General features: G+C 40.7%; 1 protein-coding gene across 1 annotated transcript in view; it reads left to right on the top strand.

Annotated features, from left to right (window-relative positions):
- The window catches only part of reln (reelin), a 100085-nt gene that overhangs the window by 31656 nt on the left and 50918 nt on the right, over nt 1–17511 (top strand). Inside the window, exon 3 of the mRNA XM_085359345.1 lies at nt 12324–12462. Coding sequence (XP_085215471.1) covers nt 12324–12462 — 139 coding nt within the window. The remainder of the gene's footprint in view (nt 1–12323; nt 12463–17511) is intronic.

Consider the following 17511-nt stretch of genomic DNA (forward strand, 5'->3'; position numbering starts at 1 on the left):
CACACTCGCGCTGATTCTCATACATAGGATACACATCTGTGACACCTTTGCTCTGATATGCATCCTCACAATAACCTTGAACACCAAAGTTTGACTATCACATCTCTGTCAAGGACACTTTACAGTCCCAAACTGTTGCTACTGAACTATGGGCCAAACAGAGACTAGGAGGTGCTGGCAGCAGTGATGATGTTAATAATGATGATGATGACTTATCTAAGCCATTACTCCTTCTCTGCTCAGGGCTGGGACACCAAAGGCATATCCCTCCTGATGATGAATTCATTAGTGCAGAAGATGAAATGAGTTGTCAGGAGGCGGGTTATGTATGGTAGGTTATTTGTGTTCTCTGCAGCAGCGTGTCAGATCACACTTAAGATCAACTGGGTCGGCTTGTTGTAAATCTCCCTGTTTTGCTGGCACTGGACTTCCCCAACCTTCTCGCCCAGGCTGTCCCTTTCTTTTATTAACACATATTCCCCCCACTAATATGCAATGCCTGGAGGCTGCTAACAGGTGGCTAAACATTTGTGTACTCCCAGAATCCAGTGGAGTGCTTGGGTAATTATGCACCAGAAGTCAGAAGTAACTTCTCTCCATGTGGAAAGCGTCCTTAGAGGCCAAAGCAAGCCCACCTTTAAAGAATTCAAACAGAATACACGATTCATTACTGATTCATGTTGGACCTAAAGCAGTGGCCACAGCTGTTTGGCCATACATCCCAACAGCCTCTCAGGTGTGATGGTGCAGCAGACCTGTAGGAGCACTACTGCTGGTGCTGCTGGGAATTTACTGGTTCATTGAATGTACACTAGCTCTATTGAAGGAAAAAAACTGTGCTTTTTTGAACTCCCATGGCTTCCCCAGGTGTGCTTACATTTGTGTAGTGTTCAGTATGTGTGCCTGTGTGCATCTATTTGTGCCCTAATGTATGTGTGTGTGTGTGTGTGTGTGTGTGTGTGTGTGTGTGTATGCGTTCATATTTTCATCATGTGAGAACTCATGTGTATTTTTATAAACATTTTTTCTTTTCTTTGCTGTATGGTAAATCCGGTCCAGGGCTGACTAAGAGAGCAGGAATGAGGAAGAGCAGGAGCTGGACTCTCTGTGATAGAGATTTCAAAGTGGTGTGCGAGCTGTTGGGCAGTTTTATTTTATTATTATTATCTTTTTTTGTTATTATTCTGCAGGAGAGAGCAGCAGGCGTAGGCTGTTTCTCCCATGTGTGGTCTCTCTTGAGCAGAGCAATGTTATTTTCTGCCATGCAGAGAGGGTGGTAACATGCCAGAGCGAATGAGAGAGAAATAAAGATAGAATAAAGACAGAGACAGCTTTGACTGCTCCGATTGACACATTTCTGTCAACGGCAGAAGGTTTGCGTCATTTTAAGTTCGAGGCAAGCTGACTTTGAAATTTATCTTGCTTAAATTCTATGCCACCACTAGCACCTTGCAAGCGTGTGGGTATTGGTGTGCAAAGTGAAAGGAAGTGATTTTACAAAGCCTTCCCCACAAAGTGCATGCCATCCAAGCTGCACTCTTAGGTCTATTCATTTTTAAAGTTCCCTTGAGTATTAGAAAGAGTGGAAGTGCTCAATCTGACTCTGTGAGCTGAGGACACTTAGTGTGTGTTTTTTCCTGCTGTAGGGCCCTACCTGGGTTTGGCCCTCTACCCTCTAAAAGCCTCAGAGACAGAACAGGGATGCTCTATTGCATGGCCACTTTTTTCCCTTTTACATTATATACAAGTTATCTGTGAGGAACTCACCCAGATCCACTCTGACCCATATTTTGGCTGTGAAAATAGTTACTGACCTTCTCTTTGTTTCGCCCTCCTTACGAGAGCCAGTCTGTTGCTGTGATTAGTTCACTGCCTCCCAGCACTTCTCTGTCAGACCAGGCTCATCTCCAGCCTCCTCCATAAACACATTTAGCTACACACAACACACTCGACATACACATGCATACAAAGGCAGCACAGGCACCACGCTACTTTTCCATCGGCTCCTCACCTGTCGCCCCAGGTCTCTATCTCTCTCATGTGTGTCAGGGCAGGGCCTGCGAGACCACGGCCTCACCGGTTTGTTTATTTGCTGCACTGACGGGTGGAGACCGGGGACGTGGGTGCAAGAAATTAGCACAAGTCAAATCAGATTAATTAATCCCCAACTCAAACTATTAGCCGAGGAGTCGTGTTGAATTAAAAATCAAATTAGCCCTAGCGCCTGCCGGTAAAGCTGTGGTGTGTGCCTGCCAAGCTACAATGACACACACCCACAGAAGGCAGCTGCTCATAGGCTTTGCTGATGGATGGATGTATGGATGGAGAGTTGGAAGAAGAAAATGGTGCTCAAAGACTACAGGGCTGGGGGAAGGGGTGTTTAGTGACTTTGCCACCCAATGTGGTAAGCCTCTCCTGGGGCACGAAGCTGGCTGTCCTCCACTGGTTGCTGCTTCACAGGCCCCACAACACCAGCACTCAGCCTTTCAGTTGCTGATTTAGGGCTTGAAGCACCACTTCACCTTCATAGTTTACATAACACACATATCTTGAGCCTGGGACTGAACCCATTTTAGGAAGTTTGACTCTATTAAAAACATAAAGGAAAGCTTTTATTATCATAGTTTTGGCTGTCCTTCCTATCAATAATTATAACCTTGTGTTTACTGAAATAAAGCTTCATCACTACAAATAAGCCCAACGTAATAACAAACACAAACGGTTAGTCAAACATGAAAGAAAATAGATCCATGCAAAATGGCGTTTCACCTCCAGAACTCGGACCTACAGCACTTCTAGCAGATATGTGGTTTTTCTGTGTAATTACAGGTTTTTATGAAGATCTAATTCACTTCTTTAATGTCTAAATATACGACTAAAAAGAAGTAAGAGAGCACTTGAAAATGTTTCACTTTTTTTATGTGCTTTTGAATCTCAGCCTGAAACAGCTGATGATCTTGGTTTTGGGTAAAGTTTGGCTCATACACTTTTTTCTGATCCAATATGATGTAGCTCATATTTCAGTATTTTAGTCTGTGCTTCCTCCAAAGCAAAACTATGTGACTGCTCTGCTCAAAATTCGAACAACCACCCAGAATGGACATATCGCATTGAAGTAGTGCTGGAGAAGTGGACCAAAATATTTTTATCAAAATATTCATAGCATTCTGGATCCAACAGATACTGTATTCAGCAGTGTAGATGGAATATACTCTTATACAGGCATTTGATGTATGATCTGTGCGGGCCTGTGAATATGGCTTTTTAGGCTTTTGTAAAGTAGTCTAAGTCTCATCTATCATACAAGGTGCGGCTCCAAAACACACAACACTTGTTTGATTCAGAACAACATTCATTTCAATTATGGGACATTAGTTCTGGAGGGTCTATTATGCTCCACTGGTGTTCCTGTACTCCATTTATCATTTATGCTTGCATGGCTTGTAGCTCTTGATCACAGCAAGGAAGCCAGGAGCGCACAAGTAACGAATTAGATGTTTATTTTCTTCTTACTTTAACTTTTCAGTTACCAGTTTTGACACAAGGAGCATATGTAGAGCATCTCACAGAAGCAATTGAGTATTTGTGTTAAACAATGTAAACACATGAGCGTATGCTTTTTTCTGCAAAATACTCTCTCTCTTTGTCAGCTGGGTGGAGCCATACTGGCAGCTCCTACAACAAGCCATAGATTTGTGTTTTTGTGGGTGGGTGCAGCTATGCCATCAGGAGTTTATGGATGATGGATGCTGTGAGATACAATGGAAGTCTAAATGAAAGCGAAACTGCTCTATGAGCGCATGCACACGGGCAAAGATTGGTCAGGTGTTTCCAACACATTTTTTTACTGTGTGGATATGGAAACATTAATGTAAACACATGCACAATAAGCCTCTCTTTGCACTTCATCACCAGTGCACATTTGATGCTTAGCAGACCCCACAGGTGTTCTTTAATACCATTTAAAGTCTTTCATTGATGTGGCAAGCCTCTTTCCCTCACATTTTCCCACAGAGTTTCTTACTCTCTTTCCCCCTGGCCGCTGGCATCTTTCACCACCCATATTAACACACAGCTTCCTCCTGGCAACGCTGTGCCGGACCCCCGCCACCACCTCAAAGTTGCCAACCTGTCTCCATGGTAGCATGATTGGCAAAGGCAAAGATGGATGCCATTTTCGGCCAATGGCAGAGCAGAGTGGGTTGTCATGTACCACGAGACCCTGCAGTGGTCCGACTGACCAGCTGAGGATGGCACTGTGGAAGAAGGGGTGAATGCACCACATCAGACACACAGAAAAAAACACACATCCCATGGGATCATTCAGCAGCACAAAGCGTATGGGGTCCCCACTCAGGCTGTCACTACTGTTGTGATGTATCATTTATGTGGCCATTGTGTGGCCTTCTCTTGAAACGTGTTGACAGAGGCATTATATTCCAGCTTTTGACAGATTCCCATACATTCACAGGCTTTTAATAACACATGTTAATGCTCCAATAATTTTGTGACAGGTTAGAATTACTGCGTGAAATATGAACCTTTAATTGGCTTTCTCGCCAAGTTATTTGGCGTGCTGTGCATTAGCTTTTTAAGTCTGAGCCAGTGGTAAAAAGATGGTTGCAAGGCTATTATCTGTCTGAGAGTGAGGATACGCAAGGTAATAAACATTCATCTCTGCTTTTTATGTGAAACTGACTTTTCTCTGTTAAAATAAGTGCTTAGCGACAAATATAAGATCCCTAGACAAATAATGGAATAACCTCTTTACAGCACATTACACTGCCTTGTAGGGTTTTAATGCTTTAAGCAAACTGCTGTGCATACACATGCATTTTAATTGTACTTGTTTCTTGTTAGTTCAAGCGTACAGAGCCGCATGCATGTCTGTGATTCTGAATGCACAGTGCGCGCGCTGTAGCGCTGTAAGCAAGCCAGACAAGTTTACAGCATTTACTGTTGATGGCAGGGAAGCAGCTTAAACACGTTGTTCAAGTGCCTTTGTGTCAATCATAGCAGGAAAAGCATGTTTAACTGCCTTGAACTGATCTTAAAAAGCACTTAGTTGGACACCATTAGACATCTGCTAGGCAGCAAATGGCTACTGACCAGATGTCAAATGGTGCGTATGGATTTTGGTAAATGTGCATTTCAGTTTGAATGGTGCCTTTTGAATCCTCAAAACTCTGCCACGTAGCCTAACTACCATCTCTAATGCCAGTTCGACCGGCTCCTGCTGGTCCTACAGTGTTAACTTGCTGCCAGGCTGAGCCACCGATTGCCCATCTGCTCCATCGGGGAGAATTCTCACTCCATCTATTTGACTTGTTTCGAGCTTGGCTGTGGAAAGCTCATCAGCTTTGCAAAGTGAGAAATAGAGAGATTTTTAAATAGGACATACACAGATGTGAACTGAAGTGTTTACATATTAAAAAAATTAGAATGGAAAAATGTGGGGAAGTCTTTGTTAGCGGAGACATGGGCAGACGGAACATGAATAAATAAGAGGCGGTCAGCTTCCCACTTCTTTTTTTCTTTTTTATGGATGGCTTTAAAAATTCACTACAATTACCAGCAGAGATGGATGTCGGAGTGACATTCCAACAACCAACATGTGACCCCTAAAATCCAGACACACCCATTTCCTGTGTTTTTGTGTGTGCGATTGAGTTCGTGTGTGGGCACGCTCGGGAGCGCATGTATAAGCAACTGCGTGCCCGTGTGCATGTGTGTGTGGGTTCATATTTATGAAACAAGGTTTGGCCCGTCATACCGTGGGAGTTAGCAGGTCATCTTCCCTTGCCATTAATCACTTCCGACAGCTCTTAAGTATCCAATCTACATGTGAAAGAACTGCATGTGTTTGAACGTGTGAACGCGCATGTATTTGCATGTGCGTATTTGACTGACAATGTGTGGATGGAGTATTCCTTCAAGATCCTCCTGAGGCTGCTTATTGAATTAGAGATGGACTCTGCTGATGCTAACGCGCAGCATTAATGCATCACTGGTGGCATTTGTAATGCACTTATAAATTTACAGCTCATTAGGCGAGTTCTGCATGTAGCTGATGGCGTGATAATAGCACCCAGTGCGGATAATAAAATATCACAGTTAATGAAGCATAAAATGATTTCTACTAAAAAGTAGTAGTCCTGAATCTTTTTTTAAAGAATGCTTAGAACGCTCAACCAAAATCTTTTCTCGCAATCACAAAGTAAAAGATGCTTTTTAATTAACACTGCATCAAGGGTTTATCACGTGGAGTTCAGGGGAATCATCAGCGATAAAGGAGGTGTTTTTCTACCAGGTTTGGTATTTGCCAGCTGCTAATTTAACAAAGAACTCAGAGGTCAGCTGAGTTAAGAGTAATTTAAGGTCACAGGAGGGCCTTTTTCTTTCATATATTTTCATTTCACAGGTACGAAAGAGGCCGTCGTGCTGTTTTTCTGCTTCTTCCCTGGACCGAATCGTGAATGTCAGAACTTCTATTATTTTTTCCTGTCCAGGTTCACTAAAGCTTGTTGCTTTACTGGAACATTTGAGATTTTCACATCGAATAATAGTGATTTTTCTCTGCCTCTCCACACCCAGACATGAAAGGAATAAGAGATCGTTATTTGCATTTTTATGCCTGAGTGTATTTTTCAAGTGGGAATAGAAATTCTGTGAGCGGTGTCAAGTCCCAGTGCTGCTGTGTCCTGGAGTGCATCAGACTGCCTTTTCATCTTCACCATAGCCTAAGTGCTCTGCTTTTCTTTAGCCATACCTTTAGCTCTTCGAGAGCAATCGCTCTATTTCATACTTAATTTCTTCTATTTTTTTTGTCATTCTCTCATTAAGTTATGCCTTTTTTTAAAGCGTTGAAATCTGTGTGTGTTTTCTTTCATTACTTCAGAGTTGCAGTGCAAGAGTTTGTGAAGTGTAAGTTTCTAAACACACCTCTGTGGTGAGTGGCAAGTGCATATCATTTTTCATTTAGTGAAAATGGTGGCTAGTTTTGTCTTTTCATCTCCCGCTGATTTCTCTGCTGTTCAGTCCCATCACCTCACTGCTCTTTTTCTGTCTTTGTGGCCATCTACTAGTGTCTATTAGCTAAAGAGCTAGACTTGTGTTGCACATCGGCAAGGAATTCTCAAATGATGGGTCAACAGTCATAATCAAAGCTTTTTTTTCTTAATCTGCAGCAAAATTGAACAATTAGAGCGAAACCTGTTGCCTTGGCTGCCTTGTGCTATGCTGGTAAATATGTGGCACATATCAGCAGTGAAACTGGTCTGGATTTGTGTTAAAAAGACAGAACGATGTATAGGTATGTCTAGGGCTGCACGATTAATCGTTAGAAAATCGCGATCTCGATTCATACTTATGTGCGATCTCATTTCCAAATGACAACGATTAAAAAAAAAAGAAAAGAAAAAAAAAGACGACGATTGTACCGCATTTTGATCCGGGACGTAATCTGCATGAAAACAAGCGCTCACTCTTCCTGCTCAACAAATGACAAGGGCGGAGCCTTATACCACGTGATACAGAAGCTGTGTCGTGTGATGCTAAAATTAGCAGGGAAAAAACAACGGAGAGCACGTCAGGGATGACTAGAAAGTGACAGGAGAAAATCCGTCCCGGTCAACCACCCAAACATCAATAACGGGAACCTTATACAGCGCTTCCCTATACACGTCGAACTCCCGCAGGCACAAAGAAAGTACGGAGGCTATCACTTATCACCTGACCAAAGATATGGCTCCCATCAACACTGTGCAAAACGAGGGATTTAGGAAAATGATCAACACCCTAGACAAACGCTACACAGTGCCGTCCCGCAACTATTTTTCTATTGTTGCACTACCTGCTCTATACACGCAGCGTCGAGCAACGGTGGAGACGGAATTTCAAGCAGTACAACATTTTGCAGCAACAACAAAATGTGAGACATTTGTTGTTTTTATGTTTATTTATTGTTTTTATGTTCAGTCTCAACTGTTACGAAGTTGATGTGCAGTTAATAAGTGCAATAAATATTTATACTGGAAATATTTATACTGGAATTTATACTGTATACTGGAATTATTATACTGGAATTATACTGGAATTTATACTGTATACAATAAATATTTATACTGGAAAAGAAAATCGTGCGAGAATCGTGATCTCAATTCTAAGCCAAAAAATCGTGATTCTCATTTTATGCAAAATCGTGCAGCCCTAGGTATGTCAAAGAGGGATAAGGGCTGCACAGGAACAATTTCATCTCCTCTGTATATCAGCAGTAAAGGTTTAATAGTGTGTTTATTTCCTTGTGTGCATGATTGTGCTCAGAAGTAAATTGTGCCCATTACACAGAGAAATTGTTGGTGATTTCAAAATAATAGCTTTACGAGGTGATTAAATCGCATTCTGTTATTACATACCAGCACCTCCTTAGCATGGTTAAAGGCTGCGCTGCTGAACAGCTCATAAATCTGACACATTAGGACCACACAGCACGTGTACTTACACGTAACAGCACAATATGTTTTCACGTGAAAGCGCGGTAAATGGTGTTGCTTTGACGGCTGTTCAGTTTGAAGTTGAAAAGTATGATGTTACTGTGCTTGTTTGGGTGGGGGGGAATCTTGGGATGTCCCATTTGGGTGCAGAAATCAATGCCCGGTCCTTGGCGTTTTTCCTGAGCTTTTTAACCGACAGCAGTGATAAGTAGATTTGTTTGTACCATGGCGCGCACATACACTTCAGTATAAATTTTATGCAGTGATACAACTGAAGCTCTGCACAAATACACACACACACACACACACACACACACACACACACACACACACACACACACAGCTGGCCTCATCAAACAGAAACGTTTATGGTGCTGTCAACATTGTGTATATTTATGGATGCAATATGTGAGGTCAGATTTATTACTGTCAGAAATGGGTGGAATTATTTCTTTTCAAATAATGAATTTTCAACCACACACACACATACGTACACAATTTTTACTTATTGATTTGCACATTGATTCTAGGGATATTAAAGCTTCTCAGTTATTAATCATTGCTGATTATACTTTCAGTGAAGTAAGTTATAATTGCAGAGAGGAGATTGTGTTTTGCAGGTTATACATAGAGGCGAGCTACCAAAACACTGCCGCTTAGAGCACATCTTTGTAACCAGATGGGAGAGTACGTACATTTTTAAACTGACTGAATGTGTGTGGCCTCAGTGCTAGAGTGACTTACTGTTGTAATATTATGACAAATGCATTGCTGTCTGGGGAACGCATTTGTGTGTTTGTGAATTGCAGCACAGTTTGGGCACCTCTTAGATGACACTACAAAGTCAGGTACAGTAGATAATTAAACTGTTCCGAATGTGCATACGATGATTGATGAGTCTGGTGGTGTCCTGCCCTTGCCCTTTGTGATATAAAGCAAAGATTGTGCGACACAATGTCATTTCATCGGTGCAATCATAGCTGGACACAGATGCTCATTAACCCTTGTATGGTGTTCGGGTCTGTGAGACCCGTGTTCAGTTTTTTTCAAAAGAAAAATTAAACAATTAATTATTTTTTCACGTGTAAATGTGTTGTGTCTTTCCACTCACTCCACTTGATTATAACTGATTTATTTATAACATTTTATATAAAAGAAAAACGAGAAGCACATTAATTCATAAATGTGATCTAACAAAGGTAAAGGAAAAAAATTAACCATGTTTGCTGTTCATATGTCTTGTAATTGGGATGAAGTAAACATCTGTTGAGTAATTTAACATAAAATTGTTTGATAGTGTTAATTTGGAAAGCCAAAACTCTAGCGGGTCCACCAGACCCATGAACACTGGCTGAGTAACAAAAATACGAACACCACACAAGGGTTAATAAGAGCACTGTCACAGATTGTCAGCTCACAGGGAAAGAGGAAAGAAGATGGTTGAGAACAAAAATGATAAGGGAAAGAAGTACAGAAAAGAGAACTGGTGGATGATTGTGGTTTAAAAACAACACGAAAACAGCATGAGACTTAAAAAGTGGAGGAGCAAATGAAAGCAAGTAGAAATAAGTCAGCGGTTTATTTGCAGTTTAAATATGTGGACCAAAAACAATACCAGGAAAGTTTAAAAAAGAAAGTTAAATGGTGGATGAAGACTAGATGTACACAAAGTGCTGGTAAGGGTTGTCAATCAGAGGTCTGTGCTATGAAGAAGAATTTGGGTTGATCCAGGTAACTTCAGGGTTAACGTTGGATTTTTTTTTGTACTAAAAAAGGGAGTTCTACGGTGGCCCTGATAGGCCAAACGGACTGCAACTTAAGAAAACACCAGCAATAAGAAAAATGCCGCAAAAGCACAGGAAAAGAACGGAAATAGGAAAAACGAAAACAGAAATAGGAAAAAACACAAGGGAAGTGTTTCTGGGGAGACAATAACCCGATGGAACAGTTGCAGGAACCCAAAACATGGTAGGCGTGTTTTATCATGATCCATATAATACTAATGACGCATTTTTAGGCTAATAGTTAGGCTAACACACTTACCTCTCACAAAACCAATAGATCCTCCACTTCTTTCAAGTGTCTCCCAGCGCAATTTCATAAAACAAGAAACCTATTTGTACTTGTTGACCTCATGTGATATTTACACATAGACTAAGCCTGTTTGAATGTTTGAATTCTGGTGAACATCATGGAGGTTGAAGCTGAAAGAATTAAAACTAAATCTCTCTTTTAAACATTAATTTCACTCTTTAGTCTTTGAAGACCTACTGGGACCACTGATGAAGCTTTTTCTGAACTGAGTGGTTTCTATTTGCAGGCCTGCCCATAGAACAAAATAACTGGGTGTGTCAAAAGTTAGTGAGGGGCTGATCTCTACCTATGCAGCTACCCTTGGAAAAACCTCTATTGATATTTATATACTGAGGTCATTAAAGGTAGAGGGGAGGTTGTCACATGTTCTCTTTATGGGTGAAAGAGTTAATAAAATACTTAATAATCCATCAGATTCTTCCATGATTTAATGATAGAGTTATGGTATTGAAAAGATGAAAACTTACACAGTTGGCATTTTTACCAGATTTGCTTGATAAGAGTTTACTTTATTTTACTTGATTTACTTTATTAATAAAGTAAATATTTTTCAGTCGTACTGACCAAAGTGCCTAAGTTCATACAAAGTTCATACACTGCTTTTAAAATGACCCCTTTCATATAAATGTGATAGTGTGAAGGAACCCTGGGTTCACTTAGCGAGGTGATAACCAGCTTTGTGTGGCCGCTGAAGGGTATTTTGAACTTATTTTGTAGTACAGGGCCTAGAAATGAGGGAAAATCAGAATCAGAATACTTTATTGATCCCTGGGGGAAATTATTTTTTGTTACAGTGCTCCATTTTAAACCATTTTAAAAGGAACAAAGGCAAGAAGTAAAAACAATAAACCTTTAAATTGCCAATGCTGAAATGCATAAAGGCAAAGACAGGAGAACATAGAAAGCACAGAAAAAAACTGAAGCATAAAAGAGCACAAGATTTTTTCCACCACTGATAGTCTCTTATATTACACGATTGCTTGTGGCTCTGTCTTCAGTGTTTGTGCTATAAGAATTTATTAAGAATCTCTCTTGCACTCTTTGAGTGTGCTTTCTGTGCAAATATTAATGCAGCATTTGGATTTTATAGCAGTGCTTTGTACAAGACAAAACAGAAAATTCAGTGTCCTTCGTTATTGTGATTTTATTTTTATCTATTTTTATTTCATTTCATTACAATATAAAAGCAGCCTGGACGGGCTCGCTTCTTAAAACCTCGGTTCATCACAGCGACATTGTTAACATTGTAGTAAAAGTAAGTGTGAGTGTGCAATAATGCATCTCAGTGTGGATTAACTGAGGATTAGCTGACGAGCGTTAGCTACCAAAAAGCATTGTAATGCAGAAGGCCACGAATTAAATGTAATCCTGGACACCACATCTGTTCTCTTGTAATCTTTTGTCTTTGAGTAAGGCTGCTTGACAGATTAGCTAATGGATGCAATGTCAATTTTGCCAACATAAAAGCAGACATGACATTTATGGCTTTGCAAGTTCCTTTTTCTGTTTTCGTGAGTGGATAAGCTAAGTTTTAGTACAGCGGGAAAAACAAATGGAAACCAGCTGGTACCTATAAAACAGGAAATAATTCAACCATAGAAAACTGCAGCAATTTTTGCAGCCTTTAAACTGCAAGCTGAAAGGAAACAATTTAAAAAAAAAAAAAAAACATCAGATGAACCTTCACTGCTAGTCCTCATGTCTCCTCATGTGTCTTGCTTGTCTTCTGTGCCGCAGGTGTGATGCCAGATCGTCAGTTTGGTGGAACCCAGTTTGTCTGCAGTGTGGTGGCTTCCCACGTCAGCCACCAACCCTCTACGAGCTTCAGCTTTGTCTGGATCGCCCCACCACCTGGGACTGGCTGTGTCAATTTCCTGTAAGTCGTATGTTTTGAGACAGAAATGGCAGGTGATGTGATCTTTTGTTGTGCATCACTTAGACTGTATCCAACCATGCTTGTGTTTAATTTTTGAATTTATATTTTATAAAAATCACACGTTTGCATGCATTTTCTTTAAGCGCAATAGATTTTAAATACCAAAGATGTTCTGAGAAAGCAAACATGCATGGATTACTGCACAAGGTTAGGCTTCCTCTACTATTAGAGGAAAGTAATTAATATCGAGCACCACTGTTTCACCAAGGAAAGTTGCGCTTGGCTGGGTTTTATGTGTTGATGAGATGTTAAAGTGGGATTTGGTTAGTGGGAATGGTGCCTCTGTGTATCTAAAGTAAAGTTAAAGTGTATAAAAGTCAGGAAAATGACCATAGAGCTTCTTTGATCCATGACTTCAGTTAACACTTTCCTGATAAGTTTATGATCTCCAAGTATTGAATACATTCGTTTCTTTTGTAAATCACGGTCTCTATCGCAGAAGAGAAGATCATCACGTCTTATTTTAAAATACCAAACTTCAGATTCCTCTGTCGATTAAAGCATTAGCAGAGATAATGTGTACAGAGGTGCAGTAAGAATAATAATACTCATGTGAGCTGTTTGAGTAGCGTGCACCGTTTCTTTACTCGTGTGCATGTAGATAATATTTTGGCACTATATTGACTTTATATATGTATCTAACCCAAATATAAGCTATAACTATCTGTTAGTGTTGTGTTGCCCCACAAAGCTCGGGAGAGGTTTATCAGATGACATCATGGGTGTTGCTCTCTCTGAACCACAGAAAGGCTGTTAAAAGGCCATCCTGTCAGAGAAAGCCTGCACGGTGACTGGAAAAAGGTTAAACTGGGGACATAGTATGTGTTTATATCCTAATTGCCTTGCTCAACGTGACCTGTGCATTGGCAGGTGCGATGTGTGCCTTGCTGAGAATTCACGGAAATACCTCCGTCCTCTAATTCAGTGTGACCATTTCTCATCGGAAAACGTTCGACTGGCTCATCAGATCCACCCATCCCGGGAGGATGGGTGTGTTGCAGATAGTAAAGATACGCAAACATATCCTAAGATTTTTTGCCCCCAAAAAATAACATGATGTTCCTCTTCTACGATTTTACATAAGGGCATATTATTTATTGGAAGCTTTATTGAGATTTATAACCCATTGCAACAAATCTGGAGCATTACACAGCAGCTCAGGGCCACTGGATTGGTGATGTTGTAAATAGTACTCAGTCTGTTTCCCTGGACACTGCAGGTTGTTTGATTGGTGTAGGTGGAAAGAGCTCTAGCCAAATATGTTTGAGAACAGCCTTGAATTTTCCTTTTTCTATTTTTCTTTCCGCCTCTAACTGTCTTGTCTTACCTTTGAGCATTTTCCTCAACTCTCTGCCTTCAAACGTACCACAAACTTTCTTTCCCTCCTGTTCTCTTGACTTGGTGATTTACAGCTACTTGCAGATAGTCAGTCAAAATGCAATTAGCAGCTGTTGCTGGAGAAGTGTAGAGGAAAAGAGAGGATTCCTGTAAATCCAAAGTCACCACAGCACCACGTTAGAAAAATCTTTGAGAAATCGACCTACAAATTTTTACATTGCATATAATTTTTTATTAGGTAAATGCAAATGTTTGTGTAGGTTCTCAGTCATCCAGGTCATGGTATTCTGACAAGCTTGGAAGGTAAACGACAGGACTTCTTTAAGGTTCTTGAAGACGTTTCACCTCTCATCTCAATGATTATATTTCCATGAAGTAGAGTTTAGTGCTTTTTCTTTTCTTTAACAAAATGAAAGAAAAGGAAAACTCATTATCGTTCTATGATTTTTAATTCATAGATAGTCTGCAGTTTGACTTGGTTAATGCCTGATATTTTGCTTTTTTATTACCAGTCATCCACTTTTAAACCATTTTATTTCTGGGGGATTACAAAATTCCTATCAATGTTTCATAAAAAACACAACTAAATTAAACAGTTTGGCTGTACTCACAAAAAAATCCCTCAATGAATTCCTGGAGGGACGCGGTCGTCTATCAGACGGAGACTTTTGTGGACGGACTTACATAAAAAGATTCAGCTGGGGAATTTGCTAAAGTGGAGCAGCCATTTAGACAATATCCACTGAGCCAAACAGATTTACTGGCTTTTTTTGTCTGCCAACAAACACATTTACTGTTGAGTGTGTGTCGGCTTACAAGGACCGTGTTTTTCAGTATATTTGTGTGTGTGTCCATGCGTGTGCTGTGTGTTTGCATTTGAGTGTAAACCACTGAGCAGCAGTGTGCCAGTGCGGATGACAGTGGGGTTGGCAGGGGGCCATGATTGTATGACAATAAGGGCCCCTGCGGCTGACCTTATCAAAGTCAGCCAGTCACACTCCAGCTGGCTTTAGACTGTTCCTCACATACAGACATTTAGACAAACACTCTTACCGCACCCCTGTTCCAGTTCGCAGCTCCCATCTCCATCTCGAGCAGTATATCCTCGTCTCCAGAGCTGCCTTCTCTGGTTTCATTCAGGGAATTTAAGTTTCAAGGCCTTTCTGGCAAAGGCCAGAGACACTTTTGGTGCTATAATTGATCAAAAAATTGTCACCTTAATGGTCCATTCCCTGTGAAACTCTCATCTGTCATATAAAATTGCAATAAAAACCTCTCTAGACACTAAAAATCTCGAATCCATCTTCTTTACAAGTTAAATTCCAGTAGTCCCATAGGTCCATAAAACTGTAAATAGCCAATATGAATCCGTAATCTTTTCTGTGGTGTAACATCAGCAGCTCTGCAAACAGTCTATACCATATCAGAGATGAACATGACAGTCGTGACATAGCAGATTGGTTTTTGACTCAGCATTTTGAAGCCACAACATTAGCATTTTGTTAGCTGTCATGTTTTATTTGTATGATATTTCTTTGAAAGACCCATTCCCTTCATACAGTAGCTATTGAGTTAGTTGTATTTTTAAAGATAAAGATAACCTTTATTAGTCCCACGAATGGGAGATTTGTTAGGTTAAGGCTGCCGACTTTTGCCAGAGCCAGTTGCCAGTTAGTGCTGTTTAGTTGGGCTGCATATGAGTCTGTGGGGATTAGCTGGTTTTTGAAGCCAGCATCAGGTGGCCTTTTGGACAAAGGGCAGTTCTGGTACTTTAGAACTGGCTTCTTTTTTCAGTCCTGGTGGTTCAGTACAGTATTGTAGCCTCATCACTGACCAGCAGATGCTCTGTTTTCAAGTCCGAGTATGCACTTTATACCACTTTATTAGAATTAGGCACTCTGCAAATACCAGGTTGGAGCCAGTTTTGACTTCAGATTGCCTCATTTCTCAATTCGGGTCATAGATTTAACAAGGTACTCTAAACATTCCTCAGAGATTTTGGTCCATATTGACATGATAGCGTCACACAGTTGGTGCAGATTTGTCTGCTGCACATCCAAGATGTGAATCTCCCCCTTCCATCATATCCCATAGTTGCTCTACTGGATTAAACTGGTAATAGTGGAGGCCATTTGAGTACAGTGAAATCATGATTTGAGTTTTGTGACATGATGGGTTATCCTGCTGAAAGAGCACACTTTGGTCATAAGAGAATTGGCATGTTCAGCAACAATAGTGATGCATGCTCTTGCATTTAAGTGATGCTTAGTTCGTAGGAAGGGGTCCCAAGTGTGCCAAGAAAATATTCCACCCTTACACCAGCCTCACCAGCCAGAACTGTTCATACCAGGCAGGACGGATCCATTCATTCATGTGGTTTACACCATATTCTGACCCTTCAGTACAAATCATGACTCCTCGGTCCGGGCAGCATTTCTCCAATTTTTCTTTGGCCAATTTTAGAGAGCCTGTGTGAACTGTATGCTGAGTTTCCTGTTTGTACCTGACAGGACTGTCACCCGCTGCAGTGGGTGAAGAGATGCTTTTCTGCATACCTTGGTTGTAACGAGTGGTAACTGGAGTTATTGATGCCTACTAGCTCGAAACAGTCTGGCCATTATCCTGTGAACTTACTCATCAGCAAGGCTTTTTCACCCAGAGTGCTGCCCCTTTTTCAAACCATGCTATGGAAACCTTAGAGATGTGTGGGAAAAGTTGATCAGCACTTTTTAAACAACCCACACCAACGCCAACCGCATTCAAAGTCACCTTAGTCCTAGTATTAGTCCTAATAAGCAGCTATAACAGTTGTACCTAATGAAATGGCTGGTAAATGTACTTAGTGCTGTCAATGTAATCTCGTTAAAATGACATTGAACTCGCTGTTTTAAATGTAATTTTTTTTTAAGTGATTTAAATATTTTTCTTGAAAGAACTGACCCTTTTTGAAGTATTGGAATTTAGTTAGAAGTTATTTGTATTTGTATCATGTGTCACATTTCACTGACTCAAACACAAATTAACAAACACCGTTTGTTAATTCAGGTAAGATCTTACAGATCAGTGAATTTCAATATAAAACTGGGTTTTTTTTCTAGATTGTACAAAATGTAAATAATGAAGCCTCCTGCCCTTGCCCATGGCAGTACTTCCTTGATTGATACAAGGGCTATTTTCCACGAGTGTTGTCCATGAGTGTTTAAATTAAAGGCAAAGATGCGACATGTCCTTCAGAGAACTGGAGCTGGTCCACCGGGTGCATTAATATGGGCCCTGTGAGCAGTTTTATGGGCTATATTGTGGGAGTGTTCCTGGTAACTGATCTCTAGCAGGAGTGATAGAGTGCAATGACGTGGGCATCCAGAAGAACTCATTTTCTGGGTGGCTGTAAATTCCCACCTAAAAAGAAGGAGAGGCCTTGGTGTAGAAGAGGAGAGGAGATGAAAGGAAGAAGCAGAGGTGGAGGGGAGAACACAAACTCGCATACAGACAGTCCAAAAGTGCTTGTACCCTTACACCTCGCTGAACAACGCTACTTTGTCAAGCAAATTTGCATGCCTTTGTTTTGCCGCTGGAGCAGAATTTTCAATTTCAATGAACAGACAGAAGTGATGACACAGAAATGGATTGGATTTCCAGCAGTCTGTTGTC

The sequence above is a fragment of the Diplotaxodon limnothrissa genome, linkage group LG7 (assembly GCF_057381915.1).
Source record: "Diplotaxodon limnothrissa isolate DT_005_m linkage group LG7, D_limnothrissa_male_GT1.1, whole genome shotgun sequence".
NCBI classification, from domain to species: domain Eukaryota; kingdom Metazoa; phylum Chordata; class Actinopteri; order Cichliformes; family Cichlidae; genus Diplotaxodon; species Diplotaxodon limnothrissa.